This window comes from Panthera uncia, chromosome A2 (genome assembly GCF_023721935.1).
Source record: "Panthera uncia isolate 11264 chromosome A2, Puncia_PCG_1.0, whole genome shotgun sequence".
NCBI classification, from domain to species: Eukaryota; Metazoa; Chordata; class Mammalia; order Carnivora; family Felidae; genus Panthera; species Panthera uncia.
This window is the reverse complement of record NC_064816.1, coordinates 16,885,472-16,912,195: the sequence shown is the minus strand read 5'-3', so window position 1 is coordinate 16,912,195 and position 26,724 is coordinate 16,885,472. Positions and strand designations below refer to the sequence as shown.

The following is a 26,724-nucleotide window of genomic DNA, read 5'->3' as shown; positions in this document are numbered from 1 at the left end:
TACTACTTTCCTCTTTTTTCTCTTTTAAGATGTAATTCATTCCATTTTTTTCTCTTGGTAATTCGGAAACTTCACTACTTTTTCCATTACATTAATGGCTACCTTCTCCCTCCGGGCATGAGGACTGATCCTTCAGGATAATTTACCTGTTATGGGGGAGAGTTTAAGGCCAGTTGGCCCTTCCTCCTTGGTAGGTAACTCATTCTATCTACCTGTGAGCTTGTACAATGTTCTCTTTCTCCTTGGAGTTTAAGAATTCACTATAGTCTTTCCTTTTCCATACTGCCTGGGAATGAGGCCAGTACCTCCCATCTGCAGACACAGCTTTTTCTTCAAGTCAGAAAAGTTTTTCTTCTATCATTTATTTGGTTTGTGCCTCTATTTCAGCCATCCCTTTTTCTCCTTCTAGAACTCTTGTTTGCACAATAGGACGCCTGGATTTGGCCTCCAGATCTCTTGTCTGTGGTCTGTTCCTTCATGCCTTTGAGCTTTCCATTGAACTTTGAGCTATTTCTTCCATTAGACCCAACCACTTTCTTCATATTCCTCCAACGTACCAAACTTGTTCTTTCCTTGGGGATCTTTGCACTTGTTATGCTTTCTTCCTGGAATGGCTTCTCTTTCCCTGCTCAGCCAGGCCTCTAGGTTCATCTTAGCTCAGATGTGCCCTTCTCAGATATACCTTTCCTGCTGCATTGGACATAAACACCATACTCTGGACATCAGCTTGGTTCCTTTTCTTCATTATTCACACTGCCCATAATGAAGCTGAGTTTTTATTTGTTTGGCTGTTGTTGTTGTTTTTACTGTTGGATCCATCCTTTACTTCCCCACACTCCTCACTGTGGGGCAAGGACTCTATAAATCCTTCAAATTCTTGCTGTGTCCCTTCTTCTCATGTACCTAGTGTCTAGCCCAGGTCACCCCTTGGTAAACACTTATGGAAGAAATATAAGAGTGAATTAATGCGGGGCTGCCCCAGGGAGACTCTACTCTGTCCAGCCTCAACCCCACACATAGGAGCATTGGAATGGGAGAGTGGGTCATCAGAGGAAGGTGGGACAGTGCTTATCTGTGAGGGCTTGAATGACTGGTGCCTGTTGGGCTTTTTTTATTCTGTGACTATAGGCAGGGAACAGGAGCAAACGCTGGGTGGGGCTTCCTAGCAACCCTGCTGAGTGTGGGGACCTTTGGGCCTGACCCAGGCAGGGCTAGCCTTGATCTGGGGTACTCTCACCCTGCCCCAACCTCCCTCCTGCTGCCCCATTTTAATTTTTTTCCATAGCCCTTATCATTTAATACCACATGCCATTCTTATTCAGTCAGCCAACAGGTACTTCTGGAGCTTCCTTGGTATTTGAGGTGCTCAGGATATATCCATGACTAAAACAGAGAGATTCTTACTTCACAGGGCTCTTGTTCTAGTGGAGGAAACCACACTTCCTATAAAGGATAATAAATGCTTTCATAAAAAAGGTAACTGCTATGGAAAAGAGTGGAGCAGCATAAGGGGATAAAGGTGATCTCACGTGCTGGTTGAAAGGTGCCTGTTGCAGTCTGAAATGAGGGACTTCGAGGGCATTTGGGTACAGTCCTGTGGAAATCTGCAGAAAGCATTCCAGGTATGGGAACACCTGGAGCCCAGCTCCTGAGCCAGGGGAGTGCATGGAGTGTGATATGTGAGAAATCGAGCTGCTGAGCAGAGGAGCCGGAGATGAACAGGGGAGACGCAGCCACAGAGGTAATGGGGGATCATAAGGCCCCTGACAGCTCTGACTTTTCCTTGGGCAGGTGCTACTGCAGGGCTCTGAACAGGGCGAGAGGGATTCTGATTTATGTATTTACAGGCTGGTGTGTGGAGAATGGACTGCAGGTGGCAAGAGCAGCAGCAGGAGACTGGAAGGTGGCCGTGACATTGCCCTAGAGAGAGAGATGGTGGTGGTCTGGGCTGGGTGGAAGCCATGGACCTGGCTAGAAGTGCTCTCATCCTGGGTAGATGATGCATGGAAGGAATAGGACTTCTTGAATGTAAATGATAAGAAAGTAGTTAAGAGGTACTATGAGGCCTTTGGTCTGAGCAATAGAAAGGACTAAGCAGTCATCACTTTGAGCTGGGGGAAGTGAGGTAGAGTGTGTTTGGGGGATGAGCCAGAGCTAGGGTGGCACAAGTTGAATTTGAGACGCCAAGTGGAAGTCAGAGTGCAGATGCAGAGTCTACAGCTGGGCATTGAGTGTGGCCCTCAGGGTCTGGACTAGACATACACTTTTGGGAGTGATGGACATGGAGGTGGAATTTGAAGCCATGAACCTGGATAAGATTATGACAGAAATAATGTAGACAGAGAGAGGAGGCAAAGAGGAGGAACCAGTGAGGTGAGAGGAAACCACAAGGGCATGGAGCCCTGAAACTCACAGGTAAAGTGTTTCCAAGCGAAGAGAGATCAGCTGGTCACAGGAAGTCGTTCTTGCCCATTCCTATAAAGGCAGCCACCCGCCACCCCCCCCCCCCTCCACCTTTGAACCATTTTGGTTCAATGCTATATTTCCAGCACAGAGTATAGGTATTCAGTACCTATCTGTTGAATAAATAAGCATATGCATGAATCCACACCTCTGCAACCCCCCCAGTGCACATACAGCATGGGGCTGCAACGCTGGCCTCATTTACAAAAAAGTGAGATCAGGTAGGAGGCTCTGACCACTCTCAGTAGCACCTCCCTCCCCCCTCGCATTTGCCAGCTACACTGACATGCACTCAGGTGGGAGCTCTTCTGGCCAACCCATATGACCCAGGACAAATGAGCCTCAGACAAGTCACGCAGTGGTGGAGGGTGGTAGGGCCTATGTTGGCAATGGGTCATCTGCCAGTCCCCAGAGGACTCTACAGTCATTCCTCTGTCCACCCCTCTGCATCCAGTCATCCATCCACCTGTGCATATAACCTTCCTTTGCTCACCGTCTACAGTCACTCTATTGCCCATCTTTCCATCCAACCACATCCAGTCCTGTGTCCCGCCGTATGCCAGGGTGAAGAACTTCGCAGTTTGTTGCAGACTGCCTCAGTATTAGTCTTGGAAAGCCCACATCCCGGGAAACCCTTGGACTCTGGAAAAATGGGACACTTGGTTGAGCCATCCGTTCACCCAAGCATCCCTAGCACCCCACATGCCCCAAACCCATCTGTCCACCCTACCACCCACCTGACCTCCCCCTTGAAGGCAGGCAAGGCTCCGCCCCATCCCTGGCCCCGCTCCTCGCCCCGCCCCTCCCGGAAGCCGCTGCCTCGGATCCCGGCGCCCTAGCAACAGCGCTTTTCGCGCTGCCCAGTCCGCGAGCTGGGCTCCCGGTGTGAGCCAATAGCGAGGGGCTCCGGGAGCGAGGCGCGGTGGGCGGGGCTCGGCGCGGCCGCCGCCATCTTGATGGGAGAGAAACAATAGGACGGAAGCACCGCTGGACGGGCCGAGGCCGCAGGTAAGGCCCGCCTTGTCCGGCCTAAGGCTCTGCCGCCCTGGTAGATTTCGTGGAGGATGTCTCCGGGCCGTTCGGGGGCGAAGTCTCTGGTCATTAGGAGTGTCTCCGAGTTATTTGGGGAGGGGCTCTCCCGCGATCTTGGGGGCGGGGGGGATCTCTCAGGGTCTTTGTGGGGCCGGATATCCCCGGTCATTTGAGAGAGGCATTGTTTCTTCAGGTTACTGGGGGGAGACTGTCTCCCCTGATTTTGAGGGACAGAGTCTTCTCTGGTCATTGAGGGGTCTCCCAGGTATTTTGGCGGTGCAGGATCTACCCGGGTCGTTGAGGAGGTTTTCTCGGACCTTTGTGGGGGAACGATCTCCTGGGTCATTGCTTCCCAGGACAGCGGCGTCCGTGGTGTCCCGGGTTATTGGGGGTGGGGGGGTTCTCCTTGAGTCTGCGGGTGGAGGAGTCAGCCCACCGCCTCAGGTGCCGTTTACCTGGGGCCGGCAGATGTGCAGCCATTTTGAGTGTTGAGTGCCAGTGGGGCCTGTCAGCTGGTGTACGGTGAGGAAATCTGCCCACCTTGTTATCCAAAAAAGTCCCAGAATGGATCAGAGGACGCCTTCTTTAATAGTGATAGCGTCGCCGTCGGTGGAGCTTTCATTTCTTTCACATTGGCTTAAAGACTGCTTTTGTCTCTTGCATTCTAAGGGTTTGTATCATTTTCCTCAGTTTCCTATATTAAGAAAGCTGCACTAGCAGACAAATGAGGGCAAACGTTGCGAAAACAAAATGTGGAAAACAGAAAACCCCGTGCTCTTACCTACCAGGGAAACAGAACTAGTTACTGCTTGGAATGAAACATTTTGGTAGTTGTACATAACCCAAGAATAAAATAATAGTTTGAAGAATGAAAGAATAGTTTGAAGAAAAAGTACTGAAACTTTTCAAAAGTGGCTAACAGAAATGTTCCAGTTCACCAGCTTTATGATTTTTTTTTTTTATGAAGCACCATGATTACAGTGATTTTGATGAATTCTAGTATTTAAAGTATTTGCATTTTTAGTAGGGTTACATTTAAGTGACCTCAGATGCTTATTTACATAGGTTGCTGCTGTGGAGCTCGTATAATTGCATCCTGTAGCCCGGTGTTAAGTATGTGAAGAGAAGTTTCAGGGTGGTGGTGTTACTGTTTTAACTTTAGCCACTATCAGAATTAGAAACCGACCAAAATGAATACTTTATCATATTTGACCTAAAAGGCCAGTTGATGGCTTAGTGACTTTTTCTTTGGAGAAAAAGTCAGTTGAACTGTTAACTGTTGCTCCAATTGGTTTATTTGCCTTGTGACTTTAGAATTCACAGGAATTGTTAGAAAGAAATCAAATGCATGAGAGCCAGCACTAGAGTTGAGATAATTGTAAAAACCAGTTCAGCAGATGTAATAGAACTTCTGTGCGTCACCATTTTGTAAGTGACAGACCGGTACAACTGTATACTATCCTGGGGTCTGTTGGGCAGCGGAATGTGGGAGGAAGGAGCAACCGCTGACTGGTGAACCTTAGCCAGTCTCCCTTGCAGAGGGGTGCCAGAGCCTTCTGTAGGCACCAGAGATGTCACTGGTATCTAGGCAACAGGGATGAGCCTGAGCCTCCCTGAGGCCAGCTTACTGAGGTGAAAATTTTCCATTGTTGGGATCATAAAGAAGATGCTCTGGGGAAGAATTTTCCCTTTCGGTGAAGTTATTGTACCTAGTGAGATGATCACCCTAACAAATTGAGCACATTGTTTTACAGTGGATGGTAAGCAGATGATTTCTCTTGTGTGATTACGTTTTTGTTTTTTAAATAAATTATATTTTTTGCCTACTTGAATACCAAGTAATAAAAGTAGCAAGTAGTATTAGTATTTTGCAGTATACTCTGGGAGCAAGAAAAGGTCCTGTTTCCACAAAATTGAATTTATAGTCCACCTCAGAGTTTGAAGGAAGAGACAGTCTCCTAAGCTTATGAACAGTTGGTTTGGTCTGTCATCCATCACTGGCTTCTGTAGTTACCAACTCCTAGTCCATCTTGTTCCATGTCACTCTGCCTGTCACTCCCCACCTTAAAAAAAAGCTGACTTTTTTTAGGCGGCATACCCCTAGAACATATTTTATCCATAAGTATTTCATTGTGTATCACTAAGAGTCAAAGAGCTACCCATGCTATCTACAATGCCATTTTTTCTGCCTAAAAACCAATGACAGTACATTCTTTTTTTCACCCAGATATCTGGTTGTGGTCAAATGTCCCTGATTTTCCCGTAATTTTTTTTTACAGTTGATTTATTCATATCAGGGCCCAAATAAGATATGTGCATTGCATTTGATTGAAGTGTCTCTTTTGTTTCTTAATTTTATATATGCTCATTCTGTTTTCCTTATAGTTATTTTGTTATTATTGTTGTTTTTAATTTTTTTAACATTTATTTATTTTTAAGACCGCGAGCAGGGGAAGGGGCAGAGAGAGATGGAGACACAGAATCAGAAGCAGGCTCCAGGCTCCGAGCTGTCAACACAGCGCCCGACTTGGGGCTCAAACTCAGAAACCATGAGATCATGACCTGAGCTGAAGTGGGATGCTCAACTGATTGAGCCACCTAGGTGCCCCTCCTTGTAATTGTTTGGTTGAAGCAATTGTCATTTATCTTTTAGGATTTCCCATACGCTGGCTTTTGCTGATCACACCCTGTGCTTGAGACCTTTTCACTATGGTGGCTTGGTTTGAAGGGATTCTTCGTGTAGATCTTTTCAGCGAAGAAGTTGGGAAGGCTTTGCCAAAGCTCATTCAGAACTGAGCCGCAGACTGTGAACTCTGAGGGGTGTCAGGGACCTAAAGGGCCACACAGTGCAAGACCCTCCTCCTCTCTCTCTGTCATGTGGTCCAAAGGGTATGTATGAGACCTAGATTTCCCATGTGAAACTGGGAGGAATTTCTTAACCCATGGCTTCCAGGGAGGGGGTAGATGTTCTGCTTCTTTGTCTCTTTACAGACCTTCTCTCACACTGCTCAGGCAGTTCTCACCTATAGGGGCCCTGACCCAGTGCTCTTCTTTCTTTGCACATTACTCTTAGAGTGCCTTCTGTCTTCCCTTTGTAGGCTATTCCCAAATCTGTTTTCGAATTAGGTTCACTCAAGCTGCAAATCCATTGCTCCCAACTATCTGCTGAACATTTCTTCTTGGGTGTTTGACCATCCCCTTATATTTAAGTGTCTGCAGCTCAACTCCGTGAATTCATGAACAAAAACATCCTTGTTCTGATGTGGGAAGGGTCAATATTTGACTCATTCCTCTAATTTGATTCCCTGTATCAGGAGTTCTGAAGATAGAGTCCACAGTTGCTCACATCCCAGACTGTATGTAGAGTTCAGTGAGGGTGTGCATTTTTCAGGAGAGAGGCCCACCCATCTCAGATTCTTGAGGGGGTCAGTGACCCCCTAAAGGGTTAAGAACAGTGTGGTACACCTAGTCATCTACCAAATCCTGTTTCTCTACTTTCACACCCCCTTCCTTCTTTAATTCCCCTGTGTGGGCTGGCCACCAGCCTCCCTCAGTACATTGGAGAAGGCAGGAGAATCTGTGCCCTGCTGAGTGCCACTGAATGTGGGGAAATCATTCCAGGTGGGCAGGTGTCTGGAGAAGGCAGCTCTGGTGTTTTGGGAGCTCCAGAACCTGGGGGTTCTCAGGACTCTTTCCTACTCCCTGCCCCTGGGATGACGGAGGAGAGACCCTTGAGGGAAGGAAGCCTAGGCTGGGAGAGGCTGGAAAGATCAGCTTGGTCTTGATCCTTAAGTCCTCCTAGAGGTTGAAGCTCTACTAGGGGTACTCCTGCTATCATCTCCTCTAGCAGACTCTCAGGCTCAGGACTGTGAAGGCGGTGTTGCCTCCTTCTCTTTCACCTTTGGTTTTGACATCTTCAGGTAACCAGATACTAAGTTCATGAGCCCACAAAGTTACCTGAAACATGTCTATGGTGTAAAAGGTAACAGAGTAGCTTGAGAGCTTTCTAAGCACACATAGTTTTTCTTTAAAGGCTTTTCTCCTCTCAAACCTCCTTTTTCACACGTGCTTCTTTTTTTATGTTTACTTATTTATTATGAGAGAAAGAGCATGAGTGGAGGAGGGGCAGAGAGGGAGAGAGAGAATACCAAGCAGGCTCTGCACTGCCCATGCAGAGCCTGACATGGGGTTCAATCCTACAAACTGGGAGATCATGACCTGAGCCAGAATCAAGAGTCGGACACTTAACTGACTGAGACACCCAGGTGCCCTTTCACATGTGCTTCTAATGTGTATAAGAATTCTATTTTGTTTACTCCTTAAGTAAGAATGCAGACAGTAGACCCCAATAGATGCTGGTTCCTCTTCCACCGTCCCTCTACCTATGTCACTGCAGTAGTGACCTGCGAAACCAGGTTTTCCCTTTTCTCTCTGCCAGCTTAATTTCCCACAATCCTTGGTGGCTCACGGACATTACAGGGCAGAGTGAAACTGGGTGCAACTTCTATGCTTTGTCCCAGCAATTCTACTTCTAGGAATTTTCCTACAGAAATACTTCCACAAGAGTGCAAAGACAGCTACAAGGACACTCATTGAATTATTATTGTAATAAATAAATTAGTGTCAGTAGGGAAGTTAAAAAATGCATTATGATTATGTGTAAATATTATGCTGTCTTTGAAAGGAATTCTGTATGGACAGATACATGGCTAAGGCATATAGTTTAATGGGGAAGAATAGCAAAACAACAAATGTAGAATGATCCTACTTGTGTGAGAAACTGGAGTAGTCAGAATCATAGAGGCAGTTGAATGGTGGTTGCCAGGGGCCTGAGGGAAGGGAGACTGGACAGTTAATTGTTTAATGGGTACAGAGTTTTAGTTTGGGAAGATAAAAAGTTTTGGAGATGGGTGGTGGTGATGGTTGTATAAAATGTGAGTGTACTTGGTGCCACTGAACTGCACCCCCCAAGCAGTTTAAAAGGGTGAATTTTAGGGGTGCCTGGGTGGCTCAGTCGGTTAAGTGTCTGACTTAGGCTCAGATCCTGATCTCACAGTTGTGAGTTCAAGCCCTACGTTGAGCTCTGTGCTGACAGCCTGGAACCTGCTTCAGATTCTGTGTCTCCTTCTCTCTCCCCTGCTTGGATTCTGTCTCTCTCTCTCAAAAATAATAAACATTAAAAAAAATTTTTTTTTTAAGGTGAATGTTCCATTGTTTCACACATTTCATCACATTTTTAAAAAGGTGAGAGAAACAGCCAATTTTACTGGGGGAGATGGGGGGAAGCAAAGTAATACAGCCTGATCCTGTTTATGTAAAGAATAGAAAAATGCATGGAAGAAAATCTGCAGGATGAAGAGACTAATAATGGTGGTCATTTTATCACACTTACAACCAGTTAAAAATCTTTATTTATTTATTTTTTTAATTTTTTTAAACGTTTATTTATTTTTGAGACAGAGAGAGACAGAGCATGAACGGGGGAGGGGCAGAGAGAGAGAGGGAGACACAGAATCGGAAGCAGGCTCCAGGCTCTGAGCCATCAGCCCAGAGCCTGATGCGGGGCTTGAACCCACGGACCGCGAGATCGTGACCTGAGCTGAAGTCGGACGCTCAACCGACTGAGCCACCCAGGCACCCCAAAAATCTTTATTTTTTAAAAGGCTAAACAGGATATCCTTTGGCACTCCATTCCTCTGCCTGGCGTTGAAGCCTCCTCTCTTTGCACTCCTTCCATGAGCACAGGCTTAGTATGCCCTTATTGCCTCGTACTGTCAAGTCCCTCCTGTGACCTCCATTTCCCAGTGGACTCTGGAGGAACAGGGCAGTGGGTAGAGAACAGCCCACGTTTGGGGAGTGCACTGCATGCGAGCCAGGCAGGAGGCTAGTTGTTTTACTCTTGTTCCCACCTCAGAGCACCTCTGTAAAACTGTACCATGCCTGGTGTACAGATAAAGACAGGCACCAAGAAGAGGTAACGCACCATTTTTACCCCAGTGTAAAGCAGGCCTTACTTTGCCAGGAGAATTTTTTGAGGGGCGCCTGGGTGGCTCAGTCAGTTAAGCATCCGACTCTTGGTTTTGGCTCAGGTCATGATCTCATGGTTAGTGAATCTGATCCCCGAATTGGGCTCTGTGTTGACAGTGCGGAGCCTGCTTGGGATTCATTCTGTCTGTCTGTCTCTCTCTCTCTCTCAAAACAAACAAACTTGAGAAAATAAAAATAAAAGAACTTTTTGATACAGCCCAATAAAAATAAAAGAATTTTTTGTATAAACTTAGAGTACTTGGAAAGTTGGCCTCCCTACAATATTTATTGTTTTTAATTACACATACACATTTAGTTATTATCTAAACAAAATGTATTCCTTTAGAAGTTATACTTTTTACCCACATATTTCATGAATTTTGTTCCAGCTTGTCTGTTCGCATCTTTGCCATTCTCAGAGCCACATTTGGAGGTGCTCTCCTCCTTTTTCAAAAAAATTTTTAATGTTTATTTTTGAGAGAGGCAGACAGTGTAAGCAGGGGAGGGGCAGAGAGACAGAGACAGAGAGAGAACAGAGAGAGAGAGACATAGAATCCGAAGCAGGCTCTAGGCTCTGAACTGTCAGCACAGAGCCCAACGCAGGGCTCAGACTCCTAAACCAAACCGTGAGATCATGACCTGAGCTAAAGTTGGATGCTTAACCGACTGAACCACCCAAACGCCCTAGAGGTGCTCTCCTCTTGAACATTTCCTTCTCACTTCTTAGTGGTAGAGATGTGACATTGTTACTGGAACTGCTACCCTGAACTGGTTGTGATCTCTTGGGTGTGATCCTGCTACTGTGTTGATATATGTATATTTTTCTAAGTAACAGTATTACATACCATATAATGCATCCCAAAAGGAATCCTGTATCCTTCATCCTCAGTGTAGCTCCCCTCCCTACTGGCTCGCTCGCTCGCTCGCTCTCTCTCTCTTTTTCTTTTTAATGCTTATTTATTTATTTATTTATTTAATTCTTACTTATTTTTGAGAGAGCATGAACAGGGGAGGGGCAGAAAGAGAGGGAGACAAGAGGATTTGAAGCAGGTTGTATGCTGAGAGCAGAGAGCCCGATGTAGGGCTCAAGCTCACAAACTGTGAGATCATGACCTGAGCCAAAGTCAGACTCCACCCAGGTGCCCCCTCACTGGCTCTTCAGTCTTCCTGAAAGTCTTCTCACCTTGGCCTGTTTTAAAGGGCACCACTGCACTGGGTTAAGCTCTGGGGATGGAGGGAGGAAGCAAGCTCTTCCTGGTGTTGGTTGTGATGATATACCCCACAGGTACTTGCCTTGGGATCAGGGAGGCTGTAGCACATTACCATTTTGCCATTTTACATGGGAGGTTGGAGGGGAGATGAGGACATCTTTTTACCCAGAAAGTTTGTTGGACCTGACCGTAGTCCACATCTGGCTCAAGTGCACCTTGGGTTCATTTTTCTGTTTACAGACATTTTCTCCAATCTTTTTCAAGGTTGTGTATTTGTTTTTAATGTAAATTTGCATAAGTAGGGTTCTCTTCTAAGTGAAATTACGCTAATTCAATTTTACAAGTAAGGATTAAGCTATGGTGACACATGAGCATTATCATTATATGCTGGCTAAAAGTTAATATTCTAGTAACAAAAAGTTTTTGTACTTAATGCCTCTGAGATGCCACTTAGTTAAGATTGAAATGGTTGGGAGGATGAAAGCTCCTAAATGTGGTCTCCAGGTCAGAACAGACAGCAAAACAAGCATGTGGTTAAACAGAAGTCATGCCTTGGTTTGATTTTAAATGTTCATGAAATGTAGCTGTTGGTGAAGATACATAGCACCTACAGCATCCTGCCCACACAAAAATAGAAGTAACAGCTCCAGCAGGTGCTCATGGGACCCTCACTATGCTAAGTCTTTCACCTGTGTTCTTTTTGTTCCTGGGGTAATCTCATCCCACTCTGAACTGAAGGATTTGAGGCTTTGGGTTGTTTTTGAAACCCTTGTGACTTGGAGATGGAGCTCTAGTACCTGCTGTCATAAACTCCTTAGGACAGCCGGAATCAGTCTGGGCCTCTTGGGCTGCTTCTGCTTGCTTTCTGTTGTAGAGAATTCACAAAACTTTCTTTGCACTGCTGGGTTTGTTTGCTTGTTTTAACTCATTCTTGTGAATGTATTTAACTGAAAGTCATAATTGATCAAAATGGGAGGTTATTTAGTTTTGTTCTGTGTATCCATACATTTATCTTACTTCAGACACTAATACATGTTTTAGAAATTGAGTGTCCAATCCCAGGCCAAGGAAGATTAAAACTTTTCTTTTAAGGAAATAAGATGTGTTAGAGACAAAGAAGCAGAACACCTGGCTAGTGTTGCTATTTCTGCTCCAGACTTTTCTATCCCTAGTTGCACACTCAGAAATGAGGGGCCCCATGGGTTGTGTGAGCTCTGCCTTACTCTTTTGGGGAATGTAAAAATCTTGCATCCCCCTTCAAAGATTGTTTTATAAGAATAGTAGATTATTTTTGTTTAACAAGTATAAAACTCATGCTAGATATGAATTTTTACTGTAACCCTCCTCCCTACCTTTTTTATCTGGGATTGAGATCCCAGGTCTATACAACTTTGGTATCTTTGCTAAGGCTGCAGCAACTTTTGTCTTGGGATTAACCTAGCTCCATGCCTGCCTTCTTTCACTCTGATGCCTATTTGTTTAAAATGTGCTTGAAACTTGGTGTCTGTGGACTGCACCTTTAGCTCATTCCTCCCCTTTTCATGAGCAACAAGTGATGCTGTATCTCTGGAGTTCTCAGTTTAGCTTCTTTTACAGGGTGCTCTGTGGAGGTGTGTGAACCCAGCACCTGTTGGTTCTCATGCTAAACAGAATCATACTGTTTCCTTGAGAGACTGTCTATAGAGTTACCCAACAAAGGAAGAGGAAGGGTGGATATAGAATACATGACCAAAGAATGTATGTATATTTTTTAAAGTTTGTTTGTTTATGTATGTATGTATGTATGTATGTATGTATGTTTATTTTTTGAGAGAGAGACACGCAGTGTGAGCAGGGGAGGGGCAGAGAGAGAGGGAGACAGAATCCGAAGCAGGTGAGCTTGTGAGATCATGACCTGAGCCGAAGTCAGGTGCTTAACTGACTGAGCCACCCAGGCACCCCTAAAGTTTATTTATTTTGAGAGAAAGTGAGAGAGAGAGCACCAGCATGGGAGGGGCAGAGAGAGAGGGAGAAAGAGAATCCCATGCAGGTTCTGCACTGTCGGTGCAGAGCCCGATGTGGGGCTTGATCTCATGAACCACTGTGAGATCATGACCTGAGCCGAAATCAAGAGTTGGCCGCTTAACCTACTGAGCCACCCAGGTATCCCAAAGAATGTATATTTGTATGAGCTTGAACAACCTGACAGGAAAAACATACAGTACTCTTAAACCACTTAATTGCACACTGCTGAGATTATGGTCTCCTAAATGAGTTCTTAATGAACATTTTCAAGTTTTCTGCTGTTATGAGTAGAGGTTTTACATGTAAGGCGGTGAAAGATGTTCTTCCATGAACAGTATCTCTTCTCTGAGGTGAGTGCTTCTGGAAGAGAGATAGTGGAGTTGGTTGCCAACTCCCTGCTGAGGGTCTGGGTTTCTCTTCGTCTGTGTTCTTATTGGAGAGTATGGGAACACAAGTGCCTTTTCCCCAGGTCCTTTGAGCTGCCCCTGCCCCTGCCCCTTGTAGTATCTATGCTTGGCTTTATGGGACAAACACAGCAACACCTTCACAGGGTTGCATGCTTGAGGACCTTAGGGTTGATTGGGATGCTGCACCTACCTTGAGAGCCCAGGGGAAGACCGTAAGCACCAGATGCAGAATCCTGGGGCATTTGGAAGTGTGGACCTTGCAGAGGTGCCAGGTGGGAGCTGACAGACTCTAGTCCCTGAAACACTGATGGATGTGGCCAGCAGGTCTAGGGCAGGTGAAGGCTAGGAAAGGAGGAAACAGGCTGCCCTCTTCCAGGAATGATTCATTTCACTCTCAGAAGAGTGTGTGTGTGTGTGGTTTTTTGTTTTTATAGAGAGAGCATGTGTGTACAGGGGGGACAGAGGGAGAGAGAGAGAGAATCTCTCCATGCCCAGCCCAGCACACAGAGTTGATGCAGGGCTTGATCCCATAACTGTGAGATGAGCTGAAATCAAGAGTCGGATGTTTGACTGAGCCAGCCAGGCACCCCAAAAAAGTGTTTTTATTTTGAAAATACTGGAGGTTCTTTGTATAGAACCAAAGAAAGGGAACACAGTGGTAAGATGTCAAAAGTGAAAGTGCCCCACTGGCCTTCCCTCCCAGTCCTCAAATGTGCTCTTGAGTGACTGAAGTCACTGCCCTTCTCACAAGCTGGCTGATTCCAAAGGAGTCCGTGTATGATTTGCTTCAGAACTGTGGATGTGGTTGAACTTGATTTCCTCAAAGTTTCTTAATATTTTGCTATGCTTTATTTTGGAAAGAAATCTCAGGACTTACGGAGGATGACTGGCAAATGGCTCTATGTTAGGACAAAGTGCTGTGACCTGTGCCAGTGTCAGGAATTTTTTCATACCCGTATCTCATTCTTTTTCTGGCTGGTCGTGGAGGAACACTGAGTATACTGAGTGGTTTGTGATAAAAGCTGCCAGATTGGTGCTTTGAGCCTGGGACACTTTGCAAACCCTTGAGGAAAGTATTAACTAAGTGAGGTTTTGCAAGGACCTGGAGCAAATTGTGCCCCCTGGACATATAGGACCTGGTGCAGTGCAGGATACACTTTGGTCCCTCCATCAGCAGGTACAGCACTCAGGGTGTCGGCCTAGGCATGTCAGGGATGCCTGGGTTCTGTGGCTGCCCATGAGGACTGGATCATTTTTGGCTCCCTGTGTTTTAGAGAATGAGCTCGTGTGTCATCTGGTTAGGGAACCAGCTGAGGGATGAGTAGGGGTAAACATCAACAACATGCAGAGAACATATAATCTTGCCTGAAGCCAATGGACCATTATTTGTCAGCACACGAGAGAACTGTGACTCAAGGTAGGAAAGTCCCTCATGGATTGAGCCCTCACAGCAATTTCGGCTGCAGTCTGAGACAGCCATTTCTGTGTGTTTCTGTTGTGTGTATTTTTTAGGGGGTGGTGGGAGTCATAGACTGCACCAAGGAGGAGGAGACTAGAAATGAGAATTGCCCTTGAAAGAGGAGTAATGGGCTTCTTTCTAAGGAGGACTGAGAATTCTTGGTGTATGTATGAAATACATTTAGTTATTTATAAGAAAATGTGATTCTCAGATAAAGAAGACATGTGACACCTTAGAATCAATAATTTCAATTTCCTTGAAGGAGCCGTGCTATGCTTTTAGCTAAAAAAAGCTTTTTAAGTTGCTAAAACTTTGTAATTCTAGCAGTATAACTCTGATGAACATATTTCTAGGTAGGCTGAAAGTTCCTTCTCATCCCCTTCCATTTTGGGACCTTCTAGTCTTTCATTCCAGAAATCTAATTTAACAAGGCAGAGAGATGGGGTAATGTGTCATGCTGGTGGTTCTAGAGAGGAGAAGCATCTGAGAGGCTGCTGCTTCCCTTACAGAAAAGCTTGTCTGGATTTTTGGAACAGAATCTGGTGTTTTATTTGTTCCTCAGCATTGGGGGAAGGATCTGTGTTATTATGGCTTTAATGAAACAGTTCCATGTACAACTTCCAGCTTTTCACTTATTAGAACTAGAATAAAGGGGCACCTGGGTGGCTCAGTCAGTTGTGCGTCTGACTTCAGCTCGGGTCATGATCTCACGGTTCGTGAGTTCGAGCCCCGTGTCAGGCTCTGTGCTCAACAGCTCAGAGTCTGGAGCCTGCTTTGGATTCTGTGTCTCCCTTTCTCTCTACCCCTTCCCCACTTCCTCGCTCACTCTCTCTCTCTCTCAACAATAAATAAACATTAAAAAAAATTTTTTTTAACTAGAATAAAATGCTAACGAGGGAGAAAATGAACACCTAGTCTTGGACCACAGGCATCTGTGTCAAGTTGATGCAGAGATTGTGTCTTGTCTCTGGCCCTGCTGCTTTAGTGGAGCCAGTGCCTACTATGGCATTGGGAGGATGGGGGGAGACGGGGCAGACAGACACCTTGCCAGCCTGCCAGTCAGGCTGCAGCTCCTTTAAGGTTAGGACTAGGATTCCAGCCATTCTTAGCAGTAACTCTTTCATCTCAGGCACCTGGTTTTTGTGGTGACGCATACCTGTTATGGTGACCTCAGTACCTGGCACCTCAGCATACCCATCATGGCCATGTCTACTCCAGAGGGCTGTTGTAAGAGCAAGGGTGTTACAGAACAGACTAAGTGCTCCAAAATGGGAGCTCTGGTCTCTAGCATGTTTGTATCACGTTGTCATTGAAGTTTGAGGAGTTGGTTACTTCCTTTTCTGATCTTCCAACACCTTGTATACACCTTAGGGTATGTGGGGGTTGTTAACATATGGTCCATCTCCCAGGGTCTTCATCATGGAGTGGAGCTCTGAGCATGCAGTGTGGGCTAGGGCAGTGTTGGATGAGCTTAAAACCTTCAAGAGCTAAACAGCTATGTGGGTTGTCCTATTTTGGTCTTAGTGATTTCTTTTCTTTTTTCGCCTCTAATATTTTCCCTCCCTGTTGTAAAGATAATATATGCTCTGAGTTTGAGACTATTTCAAGAAGTTTGGGACATTTAGAAAACTGAAAAGAAAGGAATAACGTCTTACTATTTGGTACAAGGCAGATCCAGGTTTTGTGCTGTCTGAAGTTTATATAATGTAATATGAATATATATATAATTTATTTATATAAATATGTAATTATAACTGCCATCTTTAAACAAAAGAATTTACAATTATGAAACCAAGTAGGTAGGAAAGTGAATATCTGTTTAGATTGAAAAAAAATCAGAAGATACACATTTCAAAATCAGACAAATACTACAACTGCAATACTTTTCCCCCTACATTTTGAGGCAGGATTTTGATTGCCTCTTCTGTGACAACAGTGTTATAATGTTTCTATAGAAAGGGCATACAGTTGCTCCCCTAGGTTGATGCTCATCTGCTTTCTCTTGTTGACAACTTAGAACAGTTTCTTTCAGCTTCACAACTCATCCTATGTCATGTAAATTTTTAGAATTGTTGTCAAATTTGGGAAACCTGTATCAAGTTTTTTTCACACCTGAGCTGGGAGACTTGGAGGCATTCAACTTTTTTTTTTTTAAGTTGCCATTTTTAGGTGCACCTGGGTGGTTCAGTCTGTTAAGCCTCTGACTCTTGGTTTTGGCTCAGGTCATGATCTTACAGTTTTGTGAGTTTGAGCCCTGTGTTGGGTCTGTGCTGAGTGTGTGGAACCTGCTTGGGATTCTCCCTCTCTCCCTGCCTCTCTCCAATTCGTGCTGTCTCTCTCTCTGTCTTCCTCTCTCTCTCTGAAAAATAAACGTTAAAAGAAATAAAGTTGTCTTTTTTTAACATTTATTTATTTTGAGAGAGTGCGAGCAGGGGAGGGGCAGAGAGAGGAGAGAGAGAATCTCAAGCAGGCTTTTGCGCTGTCAGTGCAGAGTCCGATACAGGGCTGGAACTCACAAACCATGAGATCATGACCTGCACCAGAATTAAGAGTTGGATGTTCAGCTGACTGAGCTACCCAGGTGTCCCAAGGCATACAGCATTTTTAATGCAGTGGCAGTGATGAAAGGGCCTTGGAAGGGGGTGGGACAGCCATGACCTCTGTGAGTAGCTGGTACTTTTTAAAATTTTTGTGTGTATGTGGTAAAATATACTTTACGTAAAATTTACCATTTTAACCATTTTTATTGTATGATTCAGTAGCATAGCTGGTACTTTTTGACAGTCTTTTTCTCTATAATTCTTTCGACATAGTTGAGACAATATAGATTATACAATTTTTATATCTTGCCTTCATTTAAAAGAGTATATCATAAGCATTTTCTCAGATTGCTTAAAAATCGTAAAATTGATAAACTTTTTATAATATCTCGATAGTTCATCATGCACTCTTCTGTTGCTTGACATGGAAGTGAGTGCGATCACAATGGGGTATAAGAGATATCTTGATCACTGTGGTGCAGTGGTGGGAATTTTCCTGAGGTTGGTAGTTTGATGCCCTGTACTCAGATGGGTCAATCTGGTCAGCCTCTTATCCTTGCCTCCCACAAGGCACATATTGACAGCTTTCCTCTTACTTCCTGGCTTTATTTTGCTAAAACTCCTTTTTGTGTATTCATTTTGTTATCAGGGATTGTGCCTCATCTGGTACCCAGCTTCCCCAGAAGTCCAGGTCATGCAGGGAATGATTTTCCTTCTGCATTGTCTTGCTGAGATAACTTACTTAAATAAAGCTGGATGGCAGACCCACCAGTGTTGCTGAAAGAGGCCTTCAGCAGAGACTCAGCACCAACCCATGGCCATTCTTTGCTTTGCCTGCAAAAGATGGGGATGATCATCTTGTAGTGATAACTTTGCAAAGCAAAAGGTTTGAGTCTTTGGGATGTGAACTTTGAACCAACACAGAATTTCTGATTGCTAGTTAGTATATTTGTTTTAAACTATGATAGAATTTTAATCTTCTTGAGGCCACATTTTTAAAGTTTATTCTTCAGTGACCATTCTTTTCCTGCCTGATTTTCTACAAGAGATAATTTTCCAGGAGGTTGATTGTCATTACATTAAGAGCTTAAGCTTTGTTTACATGAAATGTTTCCACATCACCAGGTCCCACATGAGTGTTAGGTGCAGAGTCCTTCATTTATATTCCTCAGTTATTGTAGACTTGATAGATGGGGAATTATAAATGCAAAATTAATACCAGTCGGTGCTCAGAATACATTTTGTAAAGTGTGTTGCATGCCTCATTTTAATAATTGTACCCACTGTATGTATGATTGGTTTGGGTTTGGATAATTGCAGTGGTTGCCTTTTGAGTTCTCTGTGTTAATCTGCGTGTGACAGGTGTTCATGACGCAGTAGTGATTTTGAGGCACATCCTGTGAAGTGCCTACTCTGTTTGTGTTCTCCTGGACTCTGGAGATTCAGCAGTGAACGGAGCGGTCAGAAATCTCTGATTTTATGGACCTTTGTTTTTTGGTGGGGTCAGGGTCAGGGATAACAAAAAATAAACAAGACAATAAAACATAGTATGTTACATAGTGATAGGTACTAAAGAGAAAGCAGGGTTGTATAAGGGAGTGTGGACAGGGAGATATGTTACTTTCAGATGGGGTACTAATAAGGAAGGCCTCATTAAAGAAGTCACATTTGGGGGCGCCTGGGTGGCTTAGTCGGTTGAGCGTCCAACTTCAGCTCAGGTCATGATCTCACGGTCCGTGGGTTTGAGCCCCGCGTCGGGCTCTGTGCTGACAGCTCAGAGCCTGGAGCCTGCTTCGGATTCTGTGTCTCCCTCTCTCTCTGACCCTCCCCCGTTCATGCTCTGTCTCTCTCTGTCTCAAAAATAAATAAAACATTAAAAAAAAATTTTAAAGAAGTCACATTTGTATGAAGAGCTGAAGGAGGTAAGAGAGTAAGCCAAGGGGGTACCCAGGGGAAAAGTGTACAAAGCAGAGGGAATGGCAAGTGCAAAGGCTCTGAGGTGGGTGTATTCCAGGCATGTTTGAGAAATAACAAGGAAGCTAGTATAAGAGGAGCCGACTTGATGCTGATTTTTCTTTCCTTCTGGGTGTTTTACAAGAAAGGCTTATTAAGGGCCTTCATGCTTCTGTTTTGCTTGATTGTAAAGGATGTTTTGCTTTGACTTTATAAGAATTAAAAAAGATAACCATGCAATTGGTAGTAGTCTGTGAGTAGGGGTGCCTGGGTGGTTCAGTCGGTTAAGAGTCCAATTCTTTTTTTTTTTTTTTTTTTTTACAATTTTTAAATTTTAATTTTTTTTTTTTTTTTTTTTTTAAAATTTTTAAATTTTAACTTGTTTTATTTTTTATTTTTTAAAATTTACATCCAAATCAGTTAGCATATAGTGCAACAATGATTTCAGGAGTAGATTCCTTAGTGCCCCTTACCCATTTATCCCATCCCCCCTCCCACAACCCCTCCTGTAACTCTCAGTTTGTTCTGCATATTTATGAATCTCTTCTGTTTTGTTCCCCTCCCTGTTTTTATATTATTGTTTCCCTTCCCTTATGTTCATCTGTTTTGTCTCTTAAAGTCTTCATATGGGTGAAGTAATATGATTTTTGTCTTTTTCTGACTAATTTCACTTACCATAATACCCTCCAGTTCCATCCACGTAGTTGCAAATGGCAAGATTTCATTATTTTTTTTTTTGATTGCCAAGTAATACTCCATTGTATATATATACCACATCTTCTTTATCCATTCATCCATCGATGGACAAAGTGTCCAATTCTTGATTTCAGCTCAGGTCATGAGCCCCGAGTCGATTTTCTGTCTCTGCCCCTCCCCACAGCTTGCGCACACATGCGCATACTCTCTCAAAATAAATAAACTTAAAAAAAAAAAAAAAGTCTACCAGTATTAAGAGCCTGATAAAAATTAGGCTTTCAAAGTGAGCAAATGGCTTTAGGATTAGCATTGGGTGTCATGGATTTACAAGGGGAAATTTGGCTATCTCTGAAAGTCTATACCATCTGGCAATGCCTTCACAGAAAGGGAGGAGTCCGTACTTTGACCAAGATGGTGACCCAGGCTGACCTTGGCAGGAGTGACTCAAAGATGCTCAGTGTAAGGCAAATGACCCGAGTGAGAACAGATGGGAAGGTAAATTTCATCCAGTGCATTTGCATGTAGAAACTATTTAAAAGCTAATACGATCTTTTTAAATACAGTTTTTTTCTGATTATTAAAATAATATATACTTATGAAAATTTGGTAAATTAAAAAGTATAAGAAAAAATTTAATCCCTTTATTGAATTGTAAATTATATACAATAAGATTCATCAATTTTAAGTCTAATTTTATGAGTTTTGACAAATTTATGCAGTCATATAATTACTGCCCCAGTCATAGCTAAAACACTGTCATTACCCCTAAAAGTTCTCTTGGTCCCCTTTGCAGTAAATCCTATTCTTCTACCTCTGCAACTGCCTATCTACTTTCTATAGTTCTGCTTTTTCTAGAATTTTGTATAAATGGAATCTTATAGCACATAGTCTTTTCTGATTGGCTTTTTTTCACTTCTGATGCTTTTATGATGAATCTTTGTTGTTGCATGTATCAGTACATTCACTTTTATTACTGAATAATATTGCATTATATGGATATACCACAGTTTGTTTATTCATTCACCCATTTGATGGATGTTTGGATTTCCACCTTTTGGCTGCTGTAAATAGTGCCTCTGTGATCATTCATGTATAAGCCTATGTGGACATTTGTTTTCATTTCTCTTAGGCATATGCATATGTAGGATTGTTGGGTCATATAATAAGTATATGTTGAACTTTCTAAGAAACCGCCAAACTGTTTTCTGAAGCGGCTGTTACCTTTTTGCATTCCTACCAGCAGTGTTTAAAGAGTTCAGTGACTGACCCTGGTGGTGGAGACATGGGTTATGTGCAGATGCCGTATGGTGGCGGCTGTGGGGCTCAGGGAGAGCAGGTGTAGATGGTGAGTGTTGATTTTCCACCATCAGGCTAGTGTGCCTCACAACATTCCCTATCACTATCCAACCCTGGGGCTTTTCTTGAGGCAAATAAGTGGCCCCAGCAAACTCCATTTGTAGCCTCAGTAAACTAAATTCTAGATGTGTGAGCTAACGGCTCAGGGCTTTTCATGAGTCATAGTTGTTTTATTTGCAATATTTTAGAAGCTAAGATTATTAAGGTGTTGTTTCCAGTAAATTCTTCAACCAGTTTGACAGATTTAGGGAGATGGACTGTGGAGGAAATCTGTGTCCTGTCCTAGGATGAATTATGTTGTTTTCCTTCCCTGTTCAGAGTTCATGGGTCAATGTGAGGCAATGTGGAAAATAAAATAGATGCTAAATCTGAAGGCAGTATTTTGTTTGTCCCCCCCTCCCTTGGTACAGGGTCCACACATTGCATGGACATCTCAGTAACCATTAATACTCTAGGATTCTTGGGAAACTGGGCCTTAGACTTTGGATGTTTAAAAACCATTGAGAGAACCCTCTGCTCAAACCACATGTGGAACAGAGAAAGAGTAGCAGGTGAAAAAGCAGGTGTTTTGGGTACTTTTTCTTCCTTCTGGCCAGGTTGAGGCCACTGATATGCTGCTCTGTAATCCTTGGGAAGTTTGATTTCTTCAATTTCCCACAGAGATAGGGCCTATAAGGGAAGCTAGACTGGAAGCTCCACTTCTTCGTCTGCACCCCAAATGTAAGAAATATGTAGTACAGTGAAGCCATACATATGTTCATATTGAGAGATTGAACATAATTGAAATAAAACAATCACAAAACAGGACTTACATTATTATGTGCAATACAATGATAGTTTCTGTTTTTTAAGTTTATTTATTTATTTTGAGAGAGAAAGGGAGAGAGGAGCGAGTGGGAGAGAGGCAGAGAGAGAGAGAGAGAGAGAGAGAGAGAGAGAAAGAGAATCCCAAGCAGCCTCCGCACTTCAGTGCAGAGCCCGATGCAGGACTCAAACTCATGAACTATGAGATCATGACCTGAGTTGAAGTCAGACACTTAACTGACTGAACCACCCAGGTGCCCCTATTTTTTTTTTTTATATGATTAAAACAAACTACTATTCACTAATTGCATTACACCACCCACAGAGTAGAGATCTACTTCAGGCCTCTTTTCTCTATTTTAGAAACCAGAAAACTGGAACCCAGAGGGAGCCAGGGACTTGGAGTCTTTCTCTAAGCAATCAAGTGGCAGAAGTGGGACTAGAACCTGGCTTCACCTCCTTACAGGATAATCACTTGTCTCCCTAACGTCACCTCACATTTGGCAGTTTCCTCTGTCATCAGCTTGCCTCAGGCAAGGGTTGGCCTTATTTTTCTTGCATCTCTACCCAAGATGATGATTACTCTCCAGTGAGCAATGTCCTACGGACTGCCAGAGTTGGGTGCTGCAGGGAGGGTGGCAAGGTGCCATGTCATACCCAGCAGCTAATGAATACCCTGAGGACCTGGGAGGAGATGGAGACATTCACCTGGCCTTTTGGCCTCTAGCCACACTCCTGCACCATACTAGAGAGTGCTATGAAGGACCGGCTTTTGTTTTTGAGCTTTGGTGTGGAGGTGGGTAAAAGATGCCTGGAGAGAGATATTTTTCTATTTAATTGAATACGTTTAAGGAATCTTGGACAGAGTTGGAAAGGGATTTGCATTGGTGTTAGCATTACTGACAACGAAAGCAGTTTATACTTGTATGAAAGGTTTGGATTGTGTTTCTAAAGTCTGGACCATGAGGAGCATCTTGTGCAATAACAATAATTATGGTACCTGGTTCGTGCTTGGGTACTTACTGGCAGACCGACTGTGAGTCAGTACAGTAGCTTTCCTTTGGTATTGCTCGTACTCCTGAGGTCTTTTCAGTGGGTTATTATGAACTGGTCTGTGTAAACCTGGAGAAAGGGCTTGTGTGGCCAAGTATACCAGAGCTCCACCTTCTGGAGAGAGTCTGGAATGTCTGGAATGTACTCATTCTTTGAACTGATTGTCACAGAACCCTTCCCAGCACTTGCCCTCCTGAGGGCTTCTGTGATGCTCAGAAGGTGGTGCCAGGAGAGGAATCAGGACCTTTGATTTTCATCTCTTTGCATTTGGCACCCACAGTCAGTTCTCTCTAAAAAGAGATTAATACCAGTTGAAACTCTTAAAGAGAACTTTATAAATATATAGGAAATAAGACAAATATAAATATAAAACATAGGGGCGCATCTGGGTGGCTCAGTCGGTTGAACATCCAACTCTTGACTTCGGCTCAGGTCGTGATCAGATCATGAGGTTGAGTTGTACATGGGGCTCTGCGTTAACAGTGTGGAGCTTGCTTGGGATTCTCTCTCTTCTCTCTCTGCTCATCCCCCACTTTTGTGTGCACGTGCGCTCTCTCTCAAAATAGTAAATAAACTTAAAAAATAAAAAATATAAGTACATGGTGAAGGCACTCTCACAACAGGCTAAGTGTCCCATGGATGTAGGAGTACTGTATGAAGGTACTAATGCCAGAGACCCTGGGCACTAGAGGTGGCCCTATGATGGCATCCAAAAGATTGAGGTTCATTTGGGAGCTTATTGTCCCTGGCCCTGGATGAGTTCCCTCACCTCCCCAAAGCAGTGTCATTGTTTGCAACAGAGAGAATAGTGTCTTCCTCACAGAAGGTATCTCAAGGACCAAATGAGGTAAGTTCCTGTGATGAGCCAACATTTAATAGGTGCTTTACTCACCTTAGAGGACAGTGGACCCATCTTTAGCAGACCTATTCTTACCCAGCATGTCAGCTGGGGTAATGGGAACTGGAAGTGTTGCCATTAAAAACCCTGTATGGGGGCGCCTGGGTGGCTCAGTCGGTTGAGTGACCGACTTCGGCTCAGGTCATGGTCTCACAGTTTTTGAGTTCAAGCCCCGCATCAGGCCTGGAGCCTGCTTCCGATTCTGGGTCTCCCTCTCCCTTTGCCCCTCCCCCTCTCATGCTCTGTCTCTCTCTGTCTCAGAAATAAATAAACATAAAAGAAAAAAAAAGTAAAAAAAAAACAACAAAACCCTGTATGGTTGATGAAATGGCCTACATGCTGTAAGTAGTGCTAGTAGCAACCATGTAGTCTGTAAATTACAGACAGGAAACAGAACTAGCTTGACATGCCTTGAAGTGGTTAACAATTGTGTAGAGGTTGCTTTGCTAAGATCTGGGTGTTTAGTGATGCAAAGTCAGGTCTAAGGCCCTAAACCTCAGAGTGGATGAGAGCCCTGATTACGGTAGGAGCACAGCTTTGGTTTAAAGGTGTGCCCCAGCTTTTGGAGATCAGGATAGAACTGATAAAAATAGTCAGTGACCTAGAACACCGTGTATCTTTTTAAATGGAGTTAGCCAGCCTTGATCAGTTGTTTTTAGATACAGACGTTAATCATTAAAGCTAGGCCCAAGCTCCACTGCTAATAAGGTTATTGGGGCTTGTCTTTGGCCTTGGGGTGGGGGTGGGGGGTGGACACCCTGGGGGAGTAGATCTTACTAGATGGTGACTAAGCAGGTTTTCCTTTTAACTGCATTTTATAAAAATACAATTAACGACTAAGAGTGAACCCTAATGTAAACTATGATGATGTGTCAATGTGGGTTCATCATCATTTGTAACAAACGTACCACTATGGTGGGAGATATTGGTAATGGGGAAGGCAACACATGTGTGGGAGCAGGCGGTTATGTGTGCAGTCAGTGTATCTTCCTCTCATTTTTGCTGTGGGCCTAAAACTACTCTAAAAAATAAAGTTAAAAATATATATGCATGAAGTTAATCTTATTAGAAAATGGTAAGATTTAATCTGAATTCTTAGGCTTGAAATGGGACTTTACCTTATGTGGCTTTGCGTTTTTCCCGCCCATCTAACGCCGTTGTCGTGGTGGGAGGGCACTGGCTGTGTGGGTACACCTGGAGCCAGTCGCTGCCTGTCGGCATCTGGCCCCGCCCCGCAGGAGCTCTGGCTGTTTGTTTCTGCGGGAGAAGGCGGGAGAAGGCGGAGCCGGGGTGGGCGGCGTGGGTGGGGCCCGGCGAGAGCACAGGCTGTTTGTCTTTCCCTGGAGGAAGGCTAGTGGCTCTAAGGCGGTTCCCAGGCCGCTTCCAATGCCAGTGTCTCTCTTTGCTTCCGGCAGAGCGTCCTGGCCCGCGCAACTGAGGAGCCAAAGCCAGGCAGACGGACGCACGGACAGACGACGGACGGAGGACTCGCTGGCCGCTGGACCCCGCCGCCTCCCCCTTCTTCCTGCCGCCTGCGTCTGGAGGATGAGCCCAGCCTTCAGGGCCATGGACGTGGAGCCCCGCACCAAGGGCGTCCTGCTGGAGCCCTTTGTCCACCAGGTCGGGGGGCACTCATGCGTGCTCCGCTTCAATGAGACGACCCTATGCAAGCCCCTGGTTCCGAGGGAGCACCAGTTCTACGAGACACTCCCAGCCGAGATGCGCAAATTCACTCCCCAGTACAAAGGTGAGCCCCCCGCTGCCATAGGGGTCTCCGCTGGCGAGGAGATGCAAGGCGGCACTTCGCAGCCGGGGAAGGCGCGGGCAGCTATCCCGGGAGCCCTCCCCTCCTTCCTCCCCACTCTGTGTTTTCCCTTCTCCTCTTGGCCCTCAGCCCAGCACCTCACACCCTCAGTTTGCAAGCCCTGGTAAGATTGCTTAATTCTGTTTTGTTTTGTGGATTTGTTTTGAGTTTATTTTTGGTGGAAGTGTAGTTGTGTTTTATGTTCAGGTATCTCTTGATCACAGTACCCTATAGGAGTCCCCCCACCCCCGCCCATGGGAGACAGCGGGGGAAGACTTTGGGAGGATTTTTCCCAGAATCCTTGCCGCCTGCTTTTTGTCCTCCAGGAAACCAGAAGGCCTGGTGATTAGGTAGGCTGGGAGCAGGGTTGAGTCAGATGGAATGCAGGAGTGGGAGGCCTGTGCTGATTAGCTGAAACCCTTTGCTATTACGGAATGTCCCTTAAATTGCAATGTTATGGCAACTCTTTGATTCACATATGGTGACTCTCTCTTTCTTTTTATAATGCATTTTTGGGGGGACAGCATTAGCCATCATCATGGTGTGGACTTTCCTGGGAATGGGGGATATTTTGTAAATCAAAGAACCCATTAAGGAAATTAAATTTACATTGCCTGGTTGTACAAAAGACTCTTGAACAACTTAGGTTCTTTTGGGACTGTTGAAACATGCTCTTTGAAGACAGAATGTACTGGGCGCCTCTCTCTGTACTCTGTGAATATGCATGTGTGTTGTGGTTGGGGGTGGGGGAGTTGAAGGCCCTCACTTGGTCCTTCTCTGTTGTTTTTTCCAGGACAAAGCCAAAGGCCCCTTGTTAGCTGGCCACCCTTGTCCCCCTTTTCCCCCTGGTTGTTTCCCCGTGGCCACAGGGAAGTGTGGTCCCCTGAATTCCCTACCCAGGCTCCTCTGCTTCTCTGCGCCCAAAGACAGGGACCACCTCAGAAGTGTCATCTCTCTCTGAGCACGCATTCCCCTGCAGCAAGCGAGCAAGCGGGCGGGCAGCAAGGACTGAGCAAA

General features: G+C 44.6%; 1 protein-coding gene across 2 annotated transcripts in view; it reads left to right on the top strand.

Annotated features, from left to right (window-relative positions):
* Positions 1–3,369: 3,369 nt before the first annotated feature.
* The window catches only part of IP6K2 (inositol hexakisphosphate kinase 2), a 30,481-nt gene continuing 7,126 nt past the window's right edge, over positions 3,370–26,724 (top strand). The window contains exons 1-2 of one of the 2 annotated variants that reach the window (XM_049640377.1): positions 3,370–3,471; positions 25,319–25,650. In XM_049640377.1, the coding sequence (XP_049496334.1) occupies positions 25,449–25,650 (202 nt within the window). In that variant the 5' untranslated portion in view covers positions 3,370–3,471; positions 25,319–25,448. Of the gene's footprint in view, positions 3,472–10,538; positions 12,471–25,318; positions 25,651–26,724 lie in introns of those variants that run through there. The other variant, XM_049640376.1, reaches the window with a different exon arrangement.